The 25,468-nt window shown below is 36.9% G+C and overlaps 1 protein-coding gene across 5 annotated transcripts in view; it reads right to left on the bottom strand.

Moving 5' to 3' along the window:
- SPATS2L (spermatogenesis associated serine rich 2 like) overlaps window positions 1–25,468 on the bottom strand; it is a 53,462-nt gene that overhangs the window by 15,534 nt on the left and 12,460 nt on the right. For 3 of the 5 annotated variants that reach the window (XM_081313922.1, XM_081313925.1, XM_081313924.1), the window contains exons 2-6: window positions 8,661–8,737; window positions 6,237–6,345; window positions 5,591–5,640; window positions 2,989–3,226; window positions 1,923–2,123 (exon numbers count right to left, since the gene is read on the bottom strand). In XM_081313922.1, coding sequence (XP_081170048.1) covers window positions 1,923–2,123; window positions 2,989–3,226; window positions 5,591–5,640; window positions 6,237–6,345; window positions 8,661–8,699 — 637 coding nt within the window. In that variant the 5' untranslated portion in view covers window positions 8,700–8,737. Of the gene's footprint in view, window positions 1–1,922; window positions 2,124–2,988; window positions 3,227–5,590; window positions 5,641–6,236; window positions 6,346–8,660; window positions 9,431–25,468 lie in introns of those variants that run through there. The other 2 variants (XM_081313923.1, XM_081313926.1) reach the window with 2 other exon arrangements.

Here is a 25,468-nt window from a genome sequence, read left to right as displayed (position 1 = left end):
GAGCCAAAGCCACCCAGAAAGCTTTCATGTCAATAATGAACTTCCTGTTCTTGATTCAAAACTTCACATTACCTCATCAATTACTATTTCACTAACAACCTTGATTAAAAATAAAGATCAGTTATCTATAAAGCAAATATGCAAATGGTTATACAATAATTATAGACATATTAAAAAGTTCTTTTGTAATTATACAGAATATGTTTTAAAAGAACAATAATTTTAGAAAATAATTGAAAACATTAGAAAACAATCTATAAGAAAGCAGGTTTTTTTTAAAAAAACACACCACACACACTGCATCTCTAAATTATCTTGGCAATTTATATTACAGTTATAAAGAAAAATCCACAAAGAATGTTCTGTGTGAACAAATGGACTTTTTACAGTATAAAAGAAAATAGTTACTGTCCACCAGTACGTTAATTTTTCTTTCTTTCTACAAGAACCATTATAGCCTGTTTCCCTTTTGGATATCGATCCTTCAGAAGTAAAATTACTTGATTGAAAAAGATTAAATTGCTCCCTATTTTGCAATATTTTATTTGCGATTTAAAAATCATGCTGAATATTCCAATATTTATTTTACCTAAAACACACTACCCTTATATCAACCCAGGGTTTCTGTAATGTATTGGCCATTTCTGTGTTAAATCACTTGATTAATGTCTGATCACTTGCTTAATGTCTGACCTGTGTTATGTAACGGTTGCTATTACTTGAGCCAGACTTGCTGTCTCCAGGCTGATAATTAGGTTTGGGGCCGGAAACTGCTACTTTAAACCTATTGGTTGCCGCCTAGAGGCCAACCACATAAATGGCTGCGCAGCAGCCATTAGCTTGCTTCTGTTCTGAGTTAATAAACTTGTTGCTGTTTCAACACCTCGTCTCACTTAATGCCTTCGAACCAAAAATATAACAGTATCATTTAATTAATTCTAGCAATGAATAGCTCTTCCTCTCATGGATGTTTGCCTGCCCTTAGTCTCTGGGGATTTTTCTTCTGTCTTTCCTCTTTGCCCTTATCAGGCATTAATTTCATTTAGTATTAAACTCATTCAGCTTATTCTTCTAATCTCTGTGTTAAGAGGGACCAGGAAATTCTGGAGGTTAAGGAGAAAGAGGCTACAAATACACCATCCTGATCTGACTTCAGCTGGTAGGAAATAGTACAAAAGACAGAAGCTGCAGGAAGAGTCTCATTATAATAATTATGCAGGATCCAAACTGAGTTAGTCACCAGGACAGAGGTTTAGCCTTCCAACCTTTGGGACTCATGCTGGAGTCCATCCTCTGGGAACTTCTCTCTAGGAGAGTGTGTGCTTTGGGCTATTCTGTATGTACAACAAGTTACTTGTACAAGTACTTAGGAGGTGAGAGCTTGGCAGCACAAGGAAATGAGAAGGGCTTGGCAGCACAAGGAAACGAGGAAGGCTTGGCAGCACAAGGAAGCAATAGCCTACGACTTAATAGACAACCATCAACACCTCCATCAACATCTAAAATGCCACATACAATATGGACCATATAAACATCCCACACAGAATAACCGAAGCACACACCCTGCTAGAGAAAAGTTCCCTGAGGATGGGGGCTCCAGCACTAGTCCGAAAGCTCAGAAGACTAAACCTCTGGTCCCAGGTGACTGACCCTGACTGGATCCTGCAACATTATCCTGGGACACGTTTATTCGCCTTCATTCATAATAATTATACTATAATATCTAATAAAATTATAAGGTGATTTTGTGACTCAATGCAGATGCTCCCAGAGCTGTTTGTCTATACATTTGCTTTTACAGGATAGGCAAAATATATTTATGTTCACTTCTGAAGTGAATGGTGATATTGCATTTACAGTAATATTAACTGGAAACAGTAACAAACATTTATCCAGCTGAATTGAATCATGATCTGGGTTACCTCTTTTTTGGACTGAATCTTCTGCTTTCACTTCAAGATGGGATGCAGGGACATGCAATGATTTATTGGTGGTAGCTGGTACTTTTGATTTTGTTCTACCAACGTTGCACCGAAGTGGTGGTGAATATTGAAAAGGAACAGGAAGCTCTCTGCTATTTTGTTCTGGCTCTACAGACACTTTCGTGGATTCTTCTTTTTTGTCTAGAAAAACAAATAAATAAATCAACAGAAATGATATGCAAGGAAGATCAGAAATAGCCTTGTGGCAAGATGGGCAGCAAATAAATTTAATAAATAATAATATTAATCTTGGACAATAAACAGAAGGAAATATCAAAATAAGGCAGAAATTATTTGAATAGGATTTATTTGCAGAACTGCCTTTTTCAGATTGTCTGAAGAGAGATTGCTATGCTTCAGATGCCGTCAATCAAGAAGTGTCATGTTATGTGGCTAAAAAGGCATGTTTCTCAATAAAGGTTTAATTAAAACTTTTTAAAATAATTCCAGCCAGCAATATTATAATCCAGCTACTTTGCTGATTAGGACAAGTGACAAAAATGCCCAAAGCAAAGAAGGAAGCAACTACAATGGTACCAGAGGACAGAATAGCAGCAGCAGCCAATCATGTGAAGAAAAAGATATACATGCTAAGATGAGGCAGATGTTCTGCATTATGAAATACTGTACACAAAATAGTTAAGAAAACCACTTCTAAGTGGACTAAAAAGAAGAAAAGAAAGAAGCAAAAGCTGTGAGACTAATCATATAAGATAGGATGTTTAGTCCACATATGAATGCCAATTCACATTTTCAAATCAATATGCAAGCTGAAACTAAACACAGAAACTTACAATTGTTAAAATGTAGATATGCATATATGCACATATATATATTAAATACCTTAATATACTTTACAATGTTCTGACATACATCCAATGAATATTAAAGAAGATGTGCACAAAAGTTTCATTTAATGGTGAAAAAATATACTGAATTACTTTAATCCTGGCTGAATGAAAATGATGGAAATCAAGCGGATCCTAACACACACACACACACTAACCTGCTATTTCTGGTCTTGCCTCTCTTCTGTCCTTGTATTCACAGCTCTTTTCTTCATGAAGATTTTTTGATTTTTCACTGGCATATTTGCCAGGGAAAGTATCTTTTGCACAGCCGTTCAGCTGGCAGTCATTTAGTTCTTGGGATTCCAGAGACACTTTTTCTGCCCCATCCTCTCTACCCTTTATATCTTTGTTGCGGTAATGTTGTTTTGATTTGCTTCTTTTCCTTTTGCTGTTCTGTATTAAATAAGGTTAGCAATATTACTCCACATGGGTTATGCTGCAATAAGAAAAACAAATCCACCCACATTTCTTTCTTTCAATTGCAAATTCTATTCAACATACTAAATGCATTTTTATTATCAGGGTTATATTCATGTTCCTTAAAATAAGCATGAAGTAAAGGAAACAAGGTAATAAAATAATTACCAATAGTTACAACTGAGCATTGGCTATTTAAATAAAAATTATTTTTTTAAAAAAATATAATTAATAATAATAATAATAATAATAATAATAATAATAATAATAATAATAATAATAATTTTATTTATATATCGCCCTTCTCCCGAAGGACTCAGGGCGGTGAACAGGGCAGATATATAAAAAATACAAAAATACAAAAGTTAAAAAAAATTAAACATATGCCCAACTAAAAACAGTAAATACATATATTAAAAATGACAATAAAAACCCAACCCATCCCCCATCAGGCCAGGCCGGCTTGTTCAAATAAGAGTGTCTTCAGATCGCGACGGAAGGAGCGAAGGTCGGGCGCCATCCAGAGCTCAACCGGAAACTGATTCCATAGCTCCGTGGCGCCCACAGAGAAGGACCTCCCCCTGGGGGCCACCAATCGACATTCTCTGATCGGTGGCACCCTGAGGAGGCCCTCTCTGTGGGAGTGCACAGGGCGGAGGGAAGTTGATGCCTATTTAATGAGCCTATTTAATGCTCCTAAAAATTTTTTTTTCTGTTTTATTCAGTCACTGGTAAATAAAAGGAGGAAAGGGGATTTTTCTGAAAAACATAATTATCTGTTATGTTTTGCAATTGTTGAATTAATTGTAACAACTCTCCATGCCCCATAGAGTCTACTCAATAATCAAAGTTAAAATTGTATAAATAAAAGTGAGAAGCACTAGCTAGAATCTGTGATCTAAAGCAGGGGTGACCAACCCCTGGTCCTTGGACCAGTACCGGACAGCGGCATGCCAGCAACCGGTCTGTACAAACAAAGACCCATCCGCGGGATGCAGGCAGCACACAAAACCACGCACCCTCTGGTCTGCAGAAAAAACCTCTCTCCACGGAACCAGTCCCTGGTGCCCAAAAGGCTGGGGACCTCTGATGTAAAAAGAGCCATCAGAGTTCTTTTGCCTGTTGAAAGTAATTTTTATGTATGTGTGCACAAGGATTTTTAAAGGGTATGGTAAAAGAAATTAAGATGATGGCAACAATGGATCAATCAAAGCTGCTTGTTATGTGTGACAAGTGAGTGGAATTGTGATCCTACCATAGTAGCTTTCATTTTGACTATACCTTGCCACTCTGTGTCTATATGTATACTTCCCTAAAATGCCCCCCTCAACACACAAACACATAAGAGTGAAGAACTTCAAACTGGGTCCAATTTAAAGTATTAGTTTGGATAGAGCAGGATTATAGCAACAACAACAAAAAAGAGATAGTTTCTTAGCATCAGGTGGGGTACATATGCCATAGTAAGAACATAGATATATCTTTATTGGGCTGCTTTCAAGTTATTTTCATTAGTTTGTTTGGCTTTAGCTTGGTAGCCATCTGTATATAACTGCTATAGGAGGTTAGAAGGCTTATTATGCTTACTATAAATAAATACGTTTTTAATTATTCAAGGATCAGTTAGTAGTGAAGAACTGTATTTTTAAAAAATAAATGTTCAAAGATTTCAATAGGGCGGGCTACTTCCAATTGTTTTGTTTTTCTGTTAAATTATCCAGGACAATCTGCAAGTATATTAAGGGCAACTGCAAGGAATAATTAAAACTAAAAGTGCCCATTGATTATGAAGCTCTTGTGTGCAGATGTGGAACTGTGCTCACTAAAAAAACAAAACAACTGGCAAAAAACTATGGCAACAAATCAGTTGCTCTGATTTGTCTATCTATCTATCTATCTATCTATCTATCTATCTATCTATCTATCTATCTATCTATCTATCTATCTAATCTCCTGCCTTTGAGGATGCAATAGCTCGGTGTTGAGCTTACCAGTTGGCAGCCCAGGTTCAAGACCCAAGCACTGCACAACAGGATGAGCTCCAGGCATTTGCCCCAGCTCCTGCCCATCTAGCAGTTGAAAACATGCAAATGCAAGTAGATAAATAGGTACCACTTCAGTGGAAAGGTAACAGCGTTCCGTGTGTCTCAGCATATAGTAATGCTAACCATATGACCACGGAAGCTTTTCAGACAACAGTCGCTCTCTCGGCTAAGGGAGGACTAGAACTCACTGATTCCCCATTTTCTACTGTAAGTACTTTAACCACTAGATCAAACTGGATCTCAAATTTATGCAGATATGAGTTTAAACAGTTAACGCAGCTTTGGAATCATTTACCTTTTTTTTCCCAGTCATATTCCATTCTTTTAGAAATTGAAGTGCGCTACCTGAAGAGGAGAAGAGAAGGAATGATGAATATAGAATAAACAATAATAGTGGCTCAGAATAAGTTTCCCATTTTAGAGTGCTACTGATGGTTTAAAACTCTGGAAGGTGTCCAAATTTTTAAGAGCTGTCCTTGCAGTTCTGAGATGCATCAAGAATGCTTCTCTATAGTTAGAGACAGGTTTGGTTTCTGTGGCTGCTAGAGTCTGGTACTATCTCATAAAATTCTGATTAAAATTACTTTTTCCCTCAGTGGGTCTGCCTTAATGACCTTTCTCAATTGTTAGCAAAGCAGTCATAAAGTTAAGTCAGCTTTAAGGCATTCCCCCCAGCTCCATCCCCCCAAATATTCTTTCTTGGATTTTTTTTGGATTCTGGAGGTTACTATTAAAAAGATGAAAACTTGCTGATAATTTCTAGTTGGGGCTTATTGGTGATGCTTATAAATGCCTTCTCAGGTTACAAAACAAGAATAGTTTCCTTTCAAGAAATGTTGAATATTGTCTTTTAATAGGGCACACAGCCTTTATTTCACCTTGCAAAGAATGAAACATTTAGCAATTAACTAAACACAGTGAAATTCAAAAAGCATACAGACCATCCACAAAAGCTTGTACTGCCTTGTTTACATTGTTATCAAACTGTTGTAACACCAATACTATCTCATTGTTGCTTTTGTTGGGAACAACTGAACGAACCGCATTGATCTGCAAGTAAGAGAAAAAACATTTTGAAACAAGGAAAGGGCTACTACTAATGCAAAACAAAATACAAATCAAAAGACAAATTTGTGTTGTATTTTTGTATTAGGAATTTGCAATTATCTTTCAGACTTGCAATAGCCTATTTGTATAAAATAATCAGAATCTCTTAATGCTAGTGATACGAAAGAAAGAATATGTGAAAATTGGTTCCCTCCTTTTTGCTATATGTTTGATAAATTCCTACGTTGCAGTTAAGCTACAGCTGCATCCCCCTTTCTTGGCAGCAACTTTTTCCTCTTCCCACCTGAAAATTAGCACTGACATTTCTGTTTATTTCCATCCTGTAGCTTGTTTGTTAAATTCTGAACAGCTTTTCAGATAATGATACACAAGGGCAGCTGTTATATGCACTGTGCCAGCCTAGACAGGCTTTTGACATTTCAAATTTGATGAATAGCATTTTCATGCTGTAAGTTTTCAACAAACTAAATTGTCCCACAAGCCCTGTGTCTGCTTTCATCTGGCTATCCAACTAGTCTAATCATTATGCCTCTCCTAGGATAATACATGATATGCAAGATCATTTTCAGTGATGCACTTTCTATTTAGCCCAGTTCATTGCAGAAGTGTGCCTATACCACTGAAGATGGGCAAAGAATAGAGGATGATAAAAACATCTGTGTCCCATACTTCAAACACATTATGTAAGACCTAATTCTCCAGAAAGGATTCTAATGTTGGGGGAAAGTGGAATGAATTATGACCAGCGGCAAGATGGAAGGACACAGTTACAATGGCAATAGGTGCAATATTGGAAGACCTCAAGGGCAGATCATTAAAGAAAAAAATCTATATGGTCACTAAGAGTCATACTGACTTTTGATGGCACATAATCAATCAATCAATCAATCAATCAATCAATCAATCAACTTGCTAGTAAAAATATCCCACCAGCTACATGTGTAATGCTGCTTAACTCTCCAACCATCAATGTTTTTAAAATGTCACTGATTTGTGTTAAAGCTTTGATAGCTTAATGAAAGTTGGGTTTTGCCAATAAATAAATACAGTAAATAAAATGTAAAAAAAAGAAAAAAGAAAAAAAGAAAGTGGCCTTTTGCTCTGACTTGATTTTGGCATTTTTAATTCTCTTAATTCTTATTTTTGTTTAATGGCTGCAAAGTTTTGGTTCCTCATAGGTCTTAAATATATAGAATGGAATGGAATGGAATGGAATGGAATGGAATGGAATGGAATGGAATGGAATGGAATGGAATGGAATAGAATAGAATAGAATAGAATAGAATAGAATAGAATAGAATAGAATAGAATAGAATAGAATAGAATAGAATAGAATAGAATATCTTTATTGTTATTGTGTAACTCACAATGACATTAAGAACCTCATGCATCAATTAATAACTAGTAAAATTGAGGATTTCAGTGGGTCTAACTTGCATGCTAAATTACATCTGTTGACATTTTCTGTTATGTCAAAATTTTATAAAGATGCCTTTGTCCTGTCATCTCTTGTATCTAACCATACAGCAGAAGCAAATGCATGATGAGGACAAGACAGGCAATTAATTAATAGGGAAAAGTATCCTGGAGAAAATGAAAGAAGTTTTAGGGTGCAAAATTAAGACATGCCCTAAAAGAAAGTGGGCTTGACTTCTATGAAAATACAATATAAATATAAATTTAATTAAACTAGGAGGAAGATGATGAATGAAGGAATAATACGGATTATATAAAACCAGAAAAGATATTAAAATTGCATGTCTGAAAAGTCCTATTGACAAAAAAAAATACTTCAGTAATAAGACAACATGTATCAACTGATAAAACATAGTATTTGCAATGCTGGACTGTGACAAGAAAAACCCAGGTTCAAATTCCCAATCAAACATGGAGTTCATTAGATGCCTAACCCACCTGATCGTGTTGTTGCAAGGACTAAATAGCGGATGATATAATGTACATCACTTTGAGTTCATTAAAAGAAAGTGTGTGTGTGTATGTGTGTTTGTGTAATAGATATGATATTAAGATCAAGCACATATGCTTGATTTCCTTTTCATATAATCCAGACAACCAGAGACTGGTGTTGAGCTCCAAACAGGAAAGGGGATTGTTATATAGCAAAAACCGAGATTCATTCTTGTTAGCAAGAAGCAGAATCTAAATATCCTTAGTTGAAGGAGAAATGCAATCCACCGAGCATGGGAATATTTACTAATTCTTTCATCTTCCATGAAAAGCAGGAGTGTGCACTGTTTAAGGTGTGTGCTGCATGATGTGATCATTAAAAATTGTACCTTTTCCTTGATGTTTGCTGGTGAGCTGATTTCTGCCATTCTCCTACTTGAAAGTGCTGCAATAAATTAGCTGCAAGCTGCAAGAAAAAAAAACTAAAAATACTTAAAAGGGGGAAAAACACATTCTGGGTATGAAACTGTTGAGACACTTCTTTGTTCATCAACAAAAGTTTTTATTAGAGGAAAATTACTTTTTGTAGCTAAAACCTAAAAAATTGCTAAAATTCTTGCTTGGGGTTTACTATGGCAAGACCATACAGTACTAGGTCTTAGTCTGGACAAACAAAAGCTGTGTGAGGAAGAGAAAAGAAGCAAGATTCAACACTACTAGGAGTAAAAACAAATATCTGAAGTTACAGAAGGCAGATTCCATTTTAAAACTTCAGACCACACAAGCTCAGCATTGAAAGAACTATTTAAAGAAGAGGTAGCTATAACATTCAGGGATGAATATATTTCAGGAACAGTGATGTTATTATTTTTCATTAATTATTTCAATATTATTATTATTATAGTTTAAGTCTGCAGTATTTATTTTGTTTTGTACTAGAATACTGGATGCCACCAAGTATGGCAGTTACCAAAAATATTCCCATCAACTGGAATATTTCAGAATGATATACGACTGTTATTCTCAGCAGCTTCAACCACCATGGCCATTAGTGAGAGGTGCCAGAAGTCACTGATCATCAGCTTCTGAAATTTATTTATGTCTGATCTACGCAGTCATTAAGAAAACTGACTGTGCAAGGACTCTCAACAAGAACTCTCTATAGGCATTCCCTGGGCAGGCAGACTTTTTGGAGCACACTGTCTGAAAGATAGCCATTGTCCAATCCAATATAGAACTTTTAAAAGTGATCATTGGGATAATGAATAGTATCTGGAAACTGGTGACCAATGCAGCTCCCGCAATATTGATGTTATGCAACAAAACAGTTAATAAGCAGACTATTGTTTTTTCCATTTCTTATGTCAAGAACAGTCCCAATGAAAATAGTCTAACTGTTAAGTGACAAGGACGCAAGTGAGTATAAAACTGTGCCTTATATATTACAGGAATAGTTGGAACTACTAACCAGCTAAAGATGAGCACAGAACCTCCAGGACCCAACTTCTACATACTTTTCCAGGAGTTGAGAGTTCAGGAATATCCCCAGAATGCATAACAGCTCTTTCTGGGGGTGCCCAACCCCATCCAGAGCTGACGTTGGTATTGTAGTAGAACCAATGTAAAACTACAGTCACTCAGTTTGCTACGATTGAGTGTCAACCTGATTCTCTCCATCCAGACCCTTACTGCTTCAGAGTAAAGAATTCCACTGCATCTCCCAGATATTCCCATGTAGAGACGTATAACTGATATTAGCCTTATGAGGTAGACCAGAGAGGAAATATGAACAGATGAGCTAATTCTATACTATTGTAAGATAATTACATGAACATAATCTTACAAGTCTGAAAGTATATCCCTCCTTCTGTCCCCTTTATAGCCCAAGAATCTAGGGAAGGTCTTTTCTGAACTTCTTGGTCCATCCGTATTCTCATTGTGGGCTAAGCTGCCTTTTATCTGACCCCTTGGCTGTATCTCTACATCCTGTCTCTCACAGTCATTCCCACATTCCATTACAATTATATTTAGTCTCATTTCCTTCAGAGGTTGTAGCATTATTCAACCCCAGAGCCACCAGAACGTGATCTGTCCATTAAGCTTCTGCATATTGGAGTAAGCACTAATAGGAATATTTGGCATTTGGGGTGGGATTAAATTATCTTAGTCCCACTTTTATCCCACATTTTACCTCAATCCATTTTTATAATAAGGAAATAACAAAGTCAAATCATCCTGAACCAAAGTTTTTTTGAGTACCAAAACATAACAGAACTTTCTTCATTATAAAATTCCCAGCTATCCAAAATTTATTTACTTTAGCAATACTGTATCATTTAAGGTGATTGCTCATTTATATTTAAAACTGAGCACAAAACAGGTATTACAATGAAAGATCTTAGCTCAAGATTTGCTTTTTCCTTTCAGATTCTGAATATTAAATATTAAGAATGTAGTATATATGTGGAAAGTCTTTTAAGAAAAGGCTGAAAGTCAGCTTTTCTCTTTCTTTCTTTTCCTTCCTTCCTTCCTTCCTTCCTTCCTTCCTTCCTTCCTTCCTTCCTTCCTTCCTTCCTTCCTTTTTCTTTCCTTTTCTTTCCCCCCCCTCCCTCCCTCCCTCACACTGTATAAACTGTCTTGGGTGTAGGAAGAGGAAAGAAATAAAATACAGCTGCTTGCTGAAGTTCCTAACCTCCTGGGTTTGGTTTCGAAGCACACTCAACCTGGTAAGAGAAAAATGCTTTCTTATCTCTTGCATGGGGGGAGGGGGGAGATAAGAGGCTGTAAACAGATAAATATTGTGTATTTATTCCAAGACTTGGCTCTCATCTTGCAAAGCAACAATGTTTCTTTCAATAAAATAGCCATATATTGGAAAAAGCTAAACAAAAAAGCTTCACATAATTTCTCTCTCATGTATAAAAGAGCTTTTAACATATAAAAACATCTTATAGAAATTGCCAATGCAACACCAACAGGGTATGGAAATAAAATATAAAAAGATTTATATGTTAATTTAAAAATTGAGAAAAGAAAGGAAATAGCAAGCAATGCACATTTTAAAGAAAACCTATTTAAACATAAGAATGCCTATGCTTCTGTTCTTAGGTTTGTAAGCTATTTTGGGCACATGAGAAATGGATATGCAAATTTACTACTACTACTACCACCACTACTACTATTGCTAATAGTAGATAGTACCAATAGTGATAGGAGCCTTGGGTGTAATTCCAGAACATCTGGAACACCACCATCAACATTGACAAAATCACCACCATTCAAGTGCAAAAACCAGCTTTACTTGAAACAGCTTGCATCTTTTAACACTCTCAAACAACATAAATAATAAAATGTGAAAATTTCCCCAGTGATCTAAGCAAATAAATGACAAACCCATCAATAGCAATAGCAAATCCATCAATTCAATCATTCTTAAATCATCATTTTAGTTCCACAAGACAAATCCATATTGTTCCATCTCATTATCCCTGGAGTGACACTCAAGGCTAAGCCACAGATTGGACCTCAAGTTAAGAAGATTAAAATGGGATGTGCAGTTTTTTGCACTGTTTGGCTCAGCCGTTCTGTCAGAAGCAAAGAGTTAAAAAGCACAGAGACTGATTTTTAAAAATACTGTCAATGCATATTGTTATCTTTTAAATCCGTAAATGTGCAAACAATCTAAAGCTTGCAGCAATAACGGGAACACTACGGTAGACTCTTTCCTCTGATGCTGCTGACACTGCAGGAATAGTTTACTTTTCCAATTGCTGGAGCACAAAAGAGGAAAGGCAAAACAAACAGATGTAGCTACTACAGCTAGCTCAGGAATTTTGGGAGTTAAAAGTCCAAACATCTTCAAGCTGCCAAGGTTGAGAAGCACTACACCACACTAACCCAGAGCGTAGATAGAGGCGGGTTTTAAGGATTCATTACGCTGAACTTGTCGATCGGAAGGTCGGCAGTTTGGTGGGTCGAATCCCGAGTGCCGCGTAACAGAGTGAGCGCCTGTTATTCGTCCCAGCTTCTGCCCACCTAGCAGTTCGAAAGCACGTCAAAATGCAAGTAGAAAAATAGGGACCACTACGGTGGGAAGGTAACAGCGTTCCGTGCGCCTTTGGCGTCTAGTCATGCCGGCCACATGACCACGGAGACGTCCTCGGACAAGCGCTGGCTCTTCGGCTATGAAACGGAGATGAGCACCGGCCCCTAGAGTTGGAAACGAGTAGCACGCATGTGCGGGGGAACCTTTACCTTTACCTTTACTAAAAAAAAAGGGGGGAGAACCATTTAACTCAGGTTTAGCTAGCAGTACAAAGAGCAGCAGGATGGACAGTGATATGCAAATTGGTTGTCTGAAGAGAAGCACTTCTTGTGGCACTACTGCTTCCACCAGCTCATGATCTGGGGCCAGAGACATTTTGGAGAATTTCAATTGCAAGGGCTAAAGTCCAAGCACCTGTTGCTTGTCTTTAGAGAGTCAAGCCAACATTTGTTTAATTAAAAGGACACCAGACTACCATGCTGCCTTCTGCTGTCTGTTAACCATCCGGCACCATCACTGAGGGTATCTCTTTGTTGCCAGGATTTTTTTTCTCTTTCAAACAGAAATGAAAAACCAAACATGGGAAATTCTACAAGCTGCCACTTTATGCATTTTCAGCTTGTCAGGCAGCTGAGTCACTCCAAAAGAATCCTTGCTGGGGCTGACAAGTGTTTGCCAAAATCCAACTTTGCCTTAGCTGTATTCAACCATTTTTTAAAGATTGAAAATCGATTCCCGTTTATGAATTCCCTGCCAGACTGTCAAGTGTTCTCTTCCTTTCCCCATCAGCTTCTTATTGCAATCAATACAGTGCTGTAATCTTCACCCATACATGCATTCCTCCATGCATCCATACACATAGGCAAAATATAATATTTATCTACTAAAACATCAACTGAAGACAATTCACTGACCAATAGCATCTCAATGTGTAAGTGTAAATTACAACTCTGTCAGGATGCTTGTCTTACACAGGACACCCTAACCTTCCACCAGATACAGACAGCCCCTATCCTTCTGACCTTCTGGAAGGCGTGAAAACCTAGGCCTGTTAATAAAATGGATTAACTCTTTCAGGATGCTCAACTTTTAGCCCTTTGTAAATTAGGTTTGTTTTCATCTTGCTTGCCACCCACAGTTCCTCTGGTAGATTGTTGAATGACTGATGGTGCTGTTCCAGAAGTTGGTGTGGATTGTGAGAATTGTAGCTGCTTCCAAAATGGCACCCGCTTCCAGGATGGCACCATGCAACTTCTTTATAGGAAGACTGCACAGATCAGCTGGCTTCTCTGGGCTGGGAAAACGATCTTTGAAAAAATAAGTAAATAAGGTGTGTTGGGGGAGAGGAAGCCCAACGGTGTGGGACCCAGCAGGGCAGGAAGCAGGCCAAGGCCTAGAATACACAACCAGGTGAGAAGTAGGCCAAAGGACCCAGCGAGATGAAATGGGGATGGGGACAGGCAGACAGGCAGGTTGTATTGCCAAGCACTCAAAATTTAACTGAAGTGATCGCAAATATTAGTACAGTATAGCATAATTTAAAAATGTTTTTAATACTGCATAAAAATATTTATTCTTTAATCTCAGAGGTCCTGACTTTAATATTTCTTTTTTCCTTTGTATATACTTAACAACATACTTCTCATTACTTGCTGGGCTCTTGCTAAACACTAGACCCTAGTGTTTAATTTGTATTGTCATTTCATCAGAAACTACAATAGCTTACATAGGCATTCACACATTTACACACAAATGTACATAAACAAATAATGAAAAGCATACAAATAAAATATTTTTTTCCATTTTGGCACAGTATTTTGCTCTAGCAAAAGTAATAATCAACTTCACCTTGCACTAGTTCATTTTTTCCCCATCTTGTATTGTTAGTGATTGTCATTTATAGTTTCCATATTTCCAGTGTTTCAGTTCTCAATAATGAAAAGTTTTGTCTACCAATACAATCTTTTTTTAATAATCCATGTGTAAATGGATTTGGAACACTGCCATGCCAGTATATTTGTTAAGCCTGCCAAAGAGCATTTGCAATGAAAAACATCATTACAAAGAATCACAGGTGATCTTTGTTTGTGGCATTTTTACAGCATAATTAAAATTTATCTGGCTTATTTAATCACTGAAGGAAATGATATGATGGCAAATATGCAGGGAAGAAAAAGTTGGATGTGGTTTATCAAAACACGATTAAGACAGTGAGACTGGAGACACATGTGATTTCAATCCACAGAAACATTTTGAAAGACATGAATAATTTTAAAAGAGAGAGGATTATAAATTAAATTGCAAATTTAGTATTACAAGACAAAGTATGTAATAGAAGCAAATCATATTTAGAATTTGTGAAATAAATACAGTATACATCTTGCTTATGAATATTTCTAACAAATATCCCTCTGGGTTTTTATTCATTTTATTATTTTTTAAAAATATTTAAAGTGCTATTCAATAGTTTATTGACTTTTCAGACCGATATCGCTTTTAAATACAGATTATAAGATATTTGCTAAGGTTTTGGCTAATAGACTGATGAGGGTTCTGCAACAGGTGATTCATGGGGACCAAACGGGGTTTATTAGTGGAAGACAAATGAAAACTAATGTGAGACATATAGTTGATGTGTTAGAGTTTTTGGAAAGGCACAACCAGATCTCTGCTGCGCTAATCTTTTTAGATGCTGAAAAGGCTTTTGATCAATTGAACTGGCAATTTTTGTTGAAAGTTTTAGACAAAATGGATTTTGGGGAAAAACTTTTACAACCGATTAGGGCATTATACCAAAAACAAACTGCCCGAATTATAGTTAACAATAGTTTGACAACAGTATGTAATATTGAGAAGGGCACAAGGCAAGGCTGTCCGCTATCGCCCTTGTTATTTATATTAACATTAGAGATATTATTGGTTAAGATTCGGAATTCGGAAAAAATTAAGGGGATACAAGTTGGAGATCAGGATTACAGATTGAGAGCATTTGCAGATGATCTGGTTGTTACAGTGACCCAGCCAGAGAACTCTGTTGTGGACCTGATGGAGATAATAACACAATATGGGAAGGTTTCTGGATTTAAAGTAAATATACAGAAAACTAAAATTTTGGCTAGAAATATGACAGTTTCGCAGAAGGCTTTCCTAGAAGGATTAACTGGATTTGAGATTGTTAAAAGGGTTAAATATTTGGGGGTGATTTTGTCGCCCTCTAATACAAAGCTATATAAAAATAATTATGAAAAGTTATGGGGGAAAATTCAAAAAGAACTGGAGAGTTGGGAAAAATTGCAATTGTCTTTGTTGGGAAGGATTGCAGCAGTGAAAATGAATGTCCTGCCCAAATTTTTATTCTTATTTCAAATGATACCGATTCTTAAGAAAGACTCTAACTTGGAGGAATGGCAGCGTGGTATCAATAAATTTGTGTGGGCAGGGAAAAAGCCACGAGTTAAACTTAAGATTATGCAGGATACTCGTGAGAGAGGTGGCCTTAAAATGCCTAATTTTAAATTATATTATGAAGCTGCTGCACTAGTAGGAATAAGTGATTGGATTAATTTGACACAATCGAGGTTATTAAATCTTGAGGGCCATGATCTGTTGTTTGGCTGGCATGCATATTTGGTGTATGATAAGAAGGTAGATACTGTGTTTAGGATGCATATTTTAAGACAGGCATTGCTGAGAGTTTGGAAGAAGTATAGACATAAGTTAAGCAGCAAGATACCATTGTGGGCAATCCCAAAACACGCAATAGAAAATATACATGCTGGTTTCAAACATGATGAGACTACTTACAAGGAAATTTTAAGTTTGGAAAGGAATATTTGGTGCTTGAAATCATATAGTTCCTTGCGAGAAGAGAAGGTTGTTCAGACTTGGTTTCAATATATTCAGTTACAGGCCAGGTGGAAAGAAGACCAAAAAAATGGATTTGCAACGACTGATGAAAATTTGATAAAGCAAATTAGAAATCAAGGACCAGCACATATTAAACGGATATATCTTGCATTGATAGAGATCGATTCAGAAACAGAGCTTGTTAAGGATTGTATGATAAAATGGGCCCAAAACATTCAGGAAGTTATTACAATGGACACGTGGGAAAAGATCTGGGTGAGGAATGTAAAATTTACTCAAGCTCAAAGTTTAAGAGAGAACTTTTACAAAATGTTTTATAGATGGCATCTAGATCCTAAAAAGCTTGCAAGTATGTATCCGAATTATCAGCCTAAATGTTGGAGGTGTGGTGATGAAGAGGCAACATATTTTCACATATGGTGGACATGTAAAAAGGTCAAGGCTTTTTGGATAAAAGTATGGTGGAATATGCAGAAGATTTTTAAACGGAGGATAAAGTTTTGTCCGCAATTTTTTTTGTTGGGAATAATTGTTGACGCTACAGTTGTGGACTCTAAGTTGATGTTGAATTTAGTTACGGCAGCAAGACTTTTGATAGGTCAATATTGGAAGAAAGAGGAACTGCCGACTATACAAGAGTGGATTTTAAAGGTTTCCGACTTGGCAGAGATGGCGAAGATTTCGGCCTATTTGAAAGATTACTCGCAAGAACATTATATTATGGAATGGAGAAAATGGATTGAGTTTATCCAGAATAAGTATAGGGTCAAGAAGTTTTATCTAGCATTTGAATAAGTCTTCTTTCGTTTTCTTTTTTCTTTTTTTTTTTTGTCTTTTATATATATTTAATAATGCTAAGTTTTGTTTGATCCTATATAAGTTAGAGAGTGAGGGATTTTAGAATTTATAGTTGTTAGTATATGGTTGTTTATGATTGCTTTTTTATATATATATACCTTGTATTTAGCTCTGGGAAGTCCGGGGGGGGGGAGGGGGGTTAGGGGGAGGTGGGGGGGGAGGAGGGAGGGGGGGAGGGGGGGGAAGGGGGGAGGTAGGGAGGGGAGGAGGGAGGGGAAGGGGGTTTTTTAAAGGAAAACTGTATTTTTAAAACTTTTCAATAAAAAAAAAAATAGTTTATTGACTTTATTCAAAACTGATGAGGGTAGAAAGCAAAGAAAGAAGCTTGAATCTTATTTGCATATATAATTTATTCAAGCCAAAGGTTTCCATTGGATGGCTATTCATTCTCTAGTAAGATTCACACATCATACTAAACCATATTTAACTACATCTTATTGAAGGAACCACTGTTTCCCAACGTATTTATTTTCTTCAATGATTAAATGACACTATGTCTTAATATGAGGTGTGAATCAGGTTTTTTTCAACAATTTCTGTCCTATCCAGAAACCTTGCTTAATTACATAATCATGCCAGATACAACAGATGAAAAACAGATACTTTAAAATCTATCTATCCAGTACATAGCTCACATGTGTTTTTATACACGTGTATAAATGGATAATATATTATCATCATCATTATACACACACACATACAAATTCTATTAACAGCAATAGACATGTTTTCCTCTAAGTTATATAAATACTGCTCTAAAATAATTTTGGCTTTAGGAACTAACTAAACCCTTCCCAAATGTTTTGCTTGGTCTAATTTATTTTCTATTGAACAGCTGGCATATTTCTGTCTTCCCTAAAACTTGAAAACATAGGTGCCAAATGCAACTATTTTCTCTATCACAAGCATATATGAAAAATGAAAGCACTACAGCAAAGAGCATTCACTTTGCACCTCATTAAAAGGCAACGGGTGCCATGGTGGAACTAATAGTGTGGAAATAGTTGATAGGGGAGTTGCATATGTGTGTGTGGGGGGGGGGAATTAAATCACTGTTGATGACTATGATGCTTTGTACCAATATTACATTGATTATTCACTCATACTTTTATTTTACAATGAATGTAAATATTTTATTTTCACTTAATGGCCAAAATGGCTCTTTGAGCTTTCCGGCTCAGGCTGAGAGTTTTAAATGGGGTTTTATATTTGTTCAGGGATTAAATTTAATTATTTTAACTGTCTTTAACTTTTGTATTGTATTGACGTTTTTAAATACTTTGTAAACCGCCCTGAGTCCTATGGGAAAAGGGCGGTATATAAATTCAATAAACTAAACTAAACTAAACTAAACTAATAGATAAACTAAGTCAACAAAGAAAATGCAGAGAGAAAGAGGGAGCCGGGTACATGTAAAACACTTACCCAAACTGGTTGCTTGGTAGCAGTTAATAGGTAAATGAAATCTGATGTGTGTTCATGACTGCATTTGGCTGAGTCCCAAAGAATGCTTGCAAAAAAAAATGATCACGACAAGACATTTTTGTATTGCTGTGAATCAAGCAAAACCAATCCTTGGACACAAGGCATCCCGTTCTAGACGTCTGTAAGAGGATTCAAAGCATTCTTCACTTAGTTCTAAATGTTTTGCAAGTGGACAAAGGAAAGCAGGACTTGTTGGTTTTAGACCTACAAATCATTCTAGCTGGTGTCCAAAAATAAGGTAACTTCGTTAAAAACAGTTTTCTTTACAAGCCTTTTAAACTCTTTGTTGCCTTAATCCTGTTTAGTAATTTTTAACCCTACCTGTCTTGTTTTTGCTTTCAATTTTTACTGGTAGGTTTAATTAGATCTTTACAAAACTGGTGTTTTATTTGCTTCATATTTTACTTTGCAATTTAATTTTATAGCTGCATTGTAAGCATGTGTTGGAAATCAGTAAGCATTATGCTGGTTTTTTTAAAATAACAAGATTATGCCTTCAGTGAAACATTTCCTTTTCTAGGGAACCATTACATTTGAAAATCAAGAATTCAGTGCATTAATATTCTACTCAATAAATTACCAGAATGATAAGACAGAGCTAATTACACAAATGTTTATTTACATAACGTACTATGTCATGAATGCTAATTTCTATCTGTCTGTCTGTCTATCTACCTCTCTCTCTCTCTCCCTCTCATAAAATCTTAACAGCTTTATAATAGCTGAGTAATCTTTAATTGTGAATTGACTTCTAAAATCTTACAGAATTTGCACCTATCCTACTGGAGCAGGGACACATTTCACAATATGACATAATAGATAAAAAAATGTCATGAAACCCACCACTGCTATTTTCTGACACTGCACTGGTTATAGGATGTCATTGCCCAGTTTTTTAATGTCAGCAATGTCAGGCCATATTAACTGCTGCATCACTATCCTTCCTTTCTTTGCCACACATAAAGCCTGGAACCCTGCAAATTTATTTTATTTATTTATTTATTTTATTGCATTTATATACCGCCCTATTCCCGAAGGACTCAGGGCGGTTTACAGGGTAATTAAAAACCAAGATACAAAAGTTAAAAACAAATTTAAAAAAAATTATATATGTCCCTGCATAAATAAAACCCCAGTTAAATAAAATTAATCCTCAGCCTCCCAAACTGTTTGACTTTCCAAGATTTGTGGCAAAAAGAACGGCGTACATTTTTTTCCCACCATGACAATCAGAATATTTTAAAGCTATTTTTTGAGTAATTACAGTTATGAAAAATCATGTAGTATATTCAAAAGCATTTCACTTCTATAAGTAGAAGAAAGTGGACCTCAAAAGGACAATGAGTTATTTTTATGAGATCCAGCTGCCTTTTTAGATACGTAAGCCTACAAGTTGAAAGCGGTGGGCCACTGGAAAACGTGTGGAAGTCATGACCCATGTGTGGAGGCTGTCAGGGTTTAGATGGAGAAAAACAGGTTCAGACTCAAGCCAAATAAAGTGGAATGGCTGTTGATGAGTCTGAATGATTCCAAGACTCCTCCAGGAACAGAAGGCTCACCATCTGGGAGTCCTCCTGGAATCATGATTCCTGCTCAAGAGCAGTAGAGACTGTGGCCAGAAGAGCTTTTGCACATCTTCAGCTGCTATTCCCTACCTGGAATAGGAAGAAGTGAAGATAGTCATATTGTTTGTCTCTCAATTGCATGACCATAATTCACTTTATATAAGGCTGTTGTTGAATACCACCGAGAAGCTGCAGCTAGTTCAGAATGTAGAAGCATGCATATTTAATTGTGAATGGTAGAATTGCCATGCTGCATGAGCTGCACTGGTTATCAGTAGGTTTCCGAGTACAATTCTAGGTGATGATCACTATAAAGTCCTACATAGCTTGAGATGTTGGTATTTTGGGCATTGCTTTTACCAGATAGTTTATGCCTGTCCTACACAGATGATCAGAGAATATCTGCTAAGACCCATCTGTGACACAATATACACATATACACACATTTCTAGTTATTATTTCAATTATTTTATCCTGATTTTTACCCTTTTTAATATATAAATTATGTATTGTAAGCTGCTTAGTGTCCAGTTGCTTTCAGGTTAGATATACTGAATAAACAAATAAATGAAATTTCAGACAAAATTCAATTTCTGATTCAAAATAAGAATCGTCAATATTTCTCAACAGTAACTCAAGTATCTATTATACAGTTTCTGTCCTGTTTGGACACAATAAAGATTAAAGTATTTTTTTTTACATAAGAGTGAGAAAGAATGGATTACATTATTTGTTCTTATAGTAAGAAAAATCCTCTGTGAAATCACAACTTTAAATCACTCTATATTTTCCACTTGCAATTAATAAGAAATAACAAGTTTTCTGGTAAATAACTTTAAACTGTGAAAAATAATAATAAACCATTTTGACCAAAGCAGCTTACATGGATGTTTTTCATTTTCCTCAAAAGTTGTAAGAATAAACAAACATTTTTTTATTAGCTAAAGAGGTGGGCAGCCTACAATCTCACTTGATAAATCACATTACCTTTGTTTAAGAATAATCTGGATTAACAGTTTTATTGTTTCCTGTGTAAACCACACCCCAAACACTGCAAACCATTTTCTGAGGTGTATAATTTATTTCCAAAAAAATGCTGAACCCCTCCTAGAACAAGATTTGCACACTCTTCCCTATAACATGCTTTCTTCAGAGATTAGCTTCAGATTTCAGCTACAATTATTGACTTAAGCTGCCAAGCCAGGGAAAGGGCGTACTGACAAGCTTGCAACTTTTCTTCTTTGTTTTGGAGGGGTCATCAAACTCAGGGTCATCTTCCTTTTTAGGAAATATAGTACTAACCACACAGTGAATAAAAGGAACGAGTTCTGGAAAATAAAATTCCAATATCTGAACCTCTGTTAAATGACAAGAAGACACCACATTTTATTTATGTTGTAGTTCATTCATAAGTAGAAATATAGCATGACTGATATTTATATTTATTTAATTTAACATGCTAGCTGTCTAGTATAATCTAATTTGAGGAATATATTGCAGTGCGGAATATAAAATATATACAATTTGCCTATATGTGCATGTGAATTTGCATAAGCAGCATAGATGGCATGATTCTATATTGTACAGTACAGAATTGACACTGAAAAATTTGAGACAATTGATGATGGATATGGAAAATAAAGCTCTGCATTACTGTACAATGCAGAGCTTTATTCTCCATATCCATCATTAATTCTCTCAAATTTTTCAGTGTCAATCAGGAGGAATGACGTTAATGCTATTAAATAAAGTAGTGAAAAGGTACAATGTAAATACTACAATTGATAAGGTGATTCATGTAGAGCAGGCATGTCAAACTCACGACGTCACATGACGTCGCGCGACGTATTGGAACTTTTTCCCATTGCTGAAAATGGGATGGGCACGGTTTCTCTGTGACGCTCCGGCCTGCGGGCCGGCAGTTTGACACCCCTGATGTAGAGGAACTTGGACAGAACTCAATCACAATCTGGGTCTAAATGCAGTAGCAGAAAGCATCTATTAGAAATTGAAAGCTAGCATGTATTTTCAAATATGTCATTTTACTAAATGACATGTATCACAAGGGCTATTTTAAGGTTGTTTATATTGCACAAAGAACAACCCACAAAATTATAGGCATTGCAGTGCAAAGTATTATGTGCACACAGCAGTGGTTTTCCACTAAAATGTTTTGCATTAAAACCTCAGATTGGATATATGCGGTCTACCGCTAACATTTGAAGGATTTAAAAAAATAGCTTAAATGTTCTCAGTTTTACATTAATTTTTTAATGGTATGTTGGACAGCAGATTTCAAATCACCAACAATATTTACAGTCTGTTGTAAAATATTTTTAAAAATGTGTGACAGATGACTTGCGATTTTTCTCTTGCTCCATCTTTTTATATATTGTTTCTGAAGCTTCATAGCAACTAGTTCTATGAAGCTGCCGATATTTTGAACTAAACAACGTATTTATTATTCCATGCTTACTATCAAATAGCTGTTTTGTGAAATTAGCTGGGGTAATAAAAGTCAAGATGGTGAGCACAGCCATCTGATCAAAGTTCCACCTTTTTAAATTTGTGTTTATTGACTTATCTGATACCACTGGAAATTACTGACATGAAATTTATGCGTTTGTGGGTATGTTTGTGTATCTTTTTTACTGGAGTCACAAATTAGAGGAAAAATGTGATGCCAATAAAAAAAGAACGGACAATGTTTTTTCCATGTTTGTCTATAGTTTCTTTTTCTGTATAATTTTATGACATGACTTACCTTTTTAAAAGATTTCCCACCATCCTCTCCACTATCTAGCAAGCTCTCTTCTGGCTTGTTCTACCTGCTTTCATACCATAAATTGGTTGCCAAAACCCATACAATCCCCAGATAGCAGCAATTCTGCTGGCCCTACTTCATCTGCTATTTTGTGGGATGGAACTTGAAGGCACTATGATGGCACACAGGTGGGAGGCTGATGTAGCTAGCCTTCAAACAGTCTGTGGTGAGGTAGAATGATTTGGGTGGAAAGAAAATGCAGGAGGCAAAATGAATGGCTGAACCTTGAAGAAAGCTTCCAAAGAGTCTTTGACCTTTTGTCTTGGTGGGTTCAGGTGAACATTTCAAAAAATTACTATCAATACAACTCATGCTGATCCCAAATTCCTATGTACTGTATGTGCACAAATGATGAGAGAGAAAGAAGATAAAACCATTTATCTGTCAGACAAAATAATAAATAAGTAAATTGGCATTGTCAATAGGTTGTAATTTCTTAGAATATTCAAATGGACATCCTAATCAGAGGGGTTTCATAAACTAGTCTAAATTTGATGACAAATCAGCAATGAAGTAGCTGCATTCAAAGGAATGCTTCAACCTCAATGAAGACCAGTATAAGACCTTAAACGTTGTAATAAACTTGCTTATTTGCTTATTTATGTCATTTTCCCCCTCTTTCCCATGTAAGAACAATGAAATACAAAGTAAAACATGCAACTTTAACGAAGTGTATATATAACAGAAAAATAAAGTGCAGCAATCTCAGTTTTAAAATAGTATTTGAGGCTACATGACTTATTAAAAATGTTGATTTAAAAAAAGGTATTTGCCTATTGCTGAAAACACAAACAAAATGTCACCTGGTAATTTCTTTGAAAAAGAGGGCAGCAGTGAAGGTGCTAGAAAGACTTGAAAGATCTTTGAAGCCATATTCAGCCACAGAAACTCTCAGGGTGACATTCAATTTCTCTGTTTCAAGCCACAGGGTGGTTTATGGGCAAAAATGAAAAGAGGGCCTCTGTCGCCTAGAATGGGTCCCCAACTTGTGGGCCTCAGGCTGCAGGATAGCCTGGCCAGTGCGCACACATGTGCGCACACTCACCCCCACTTGCACTAGTGCCACATGGCAAAAATGGAGCGCTGCATGGCGAAAATGGAGCTCTGCTAGCGCCCACGGGGCAAAAACGGGGCAATGCTAGCAAGTGTCATGCAGGCATTAGCACTGGCCATTTGTGTTGCCGTGCATGCAGCTCCGTTTGTGTGTTTGTGTGCATGCATAAAATGCTTCCCCCTCCCTTTCCCTCCAGTCTGTCAACCAAGAAAGATTGGAGACCTCTGGCCTAGAACTCCTAGAATGAAAGGCAGGATAAGCATCTTAAAAATAAATCCCATCTCAGCCCCATTTTATTCATATTAAATCCTATCTGGCTTACTTCACTGGTCTTCCCATTGCAACACTCCATCTCTTCAAAAACAAAGATGCTTACTACTGTTGTACGTAACTGGCCACCCATTCACGGTCTTCATGGACCACAAGCCACTTCTGGGTCTGTTCACAATGAACAAACAAACCCCTCAGATTCTCTCCCCATGGATGCTGAGGTGGTCTATCTTTCTCTCAGCCTATAGTTACAGTCTAATTCACAAACTGGGCAGGGAAATGGGCCACGCAGACACCCTCAGCAGACTGCCTCTGCCACACTCAGAGCACCGGCTGCACGCATCCCCTTCACAGAGGGGATGTGGCTGCTGAGACAGCCTCTAACAAAACGCTAAGTTGCGTTTTGAACTGGGTGCTCAGGGGATGCTGGAAACTAGTCTGGGGGCAGACTTTCACAGCTTCAGTAGAAGGAAGGATGAGCTGTCAGCTTCTTTGGGGAAGTTGGGCCATAGTCCCAAACTCCTTGAGGACTAGGGTCTTAGAATCTCTGCATGAGGGACATCCTGGGATAATCAGGATGAAGGCACTCACGAGAAGCTACCTGTGATGCCCAGGGTTGGATAAAGATATTAAGGTCCAAGTACAAAGTTGCCACATTTGCCAGCAATCCAGACCCGAAATGCCTCAAGCCCCAGTTCATCACTGGGAAACCACTCAAGCCCAATGGTCTAGAATCCACATAGACTTTGCGGGACCATTCCAAGGACAACTGTTCCTCATTGTCATGGACAGTCACTCTAAGTGGTTAGAGGTCGCACCTGTCCCAACTATGACTACTGCCAGGACCATCCAGGAACTGTGCAGAATCTTTGCCACACACGGGTTACGCAACATAATAGTATCTGACAACAGGGCTCAATTTACCACTGCAGAATTTCAGTCCTTTTTGAGGGCTACTACGATCAGGCATGCCACTTCAGCCCCCTTCCACCCGGCTTCAAATGGCCAAGCAGAACGCATGGTCCAGATGACCAAAAAGTCATTAAAGAGAATTCGTAATTGGCAGCATCGGTTGGCAGACTTTTTACTTTACCAACGCACGATACCCTGTACTTCCACGGGCAGAAGCCCAGCAGAACTCAGATGGGGACGGCGCTTAACCACTAAACTGGATCATCTGCATCCAGATTGAGTTGCCTCGGACACAGCACAGCCAAAACCACCGTGGA

This window comes from Vipera berus, assembly GCF_964194415.1.
Source record: "Vipera berus genome assembly, chromosome: 1".
Lineage (NCBI taxonomy): Eukaryota > Metazoa > Chordata > Lepidosauria > Squamata > Viperidae > Vipera > Vipera berus.
Note: the sequence above shows the minus strand (reverse complement) of the source record. Positions and strands in the feature narration are given on the sequence as shown.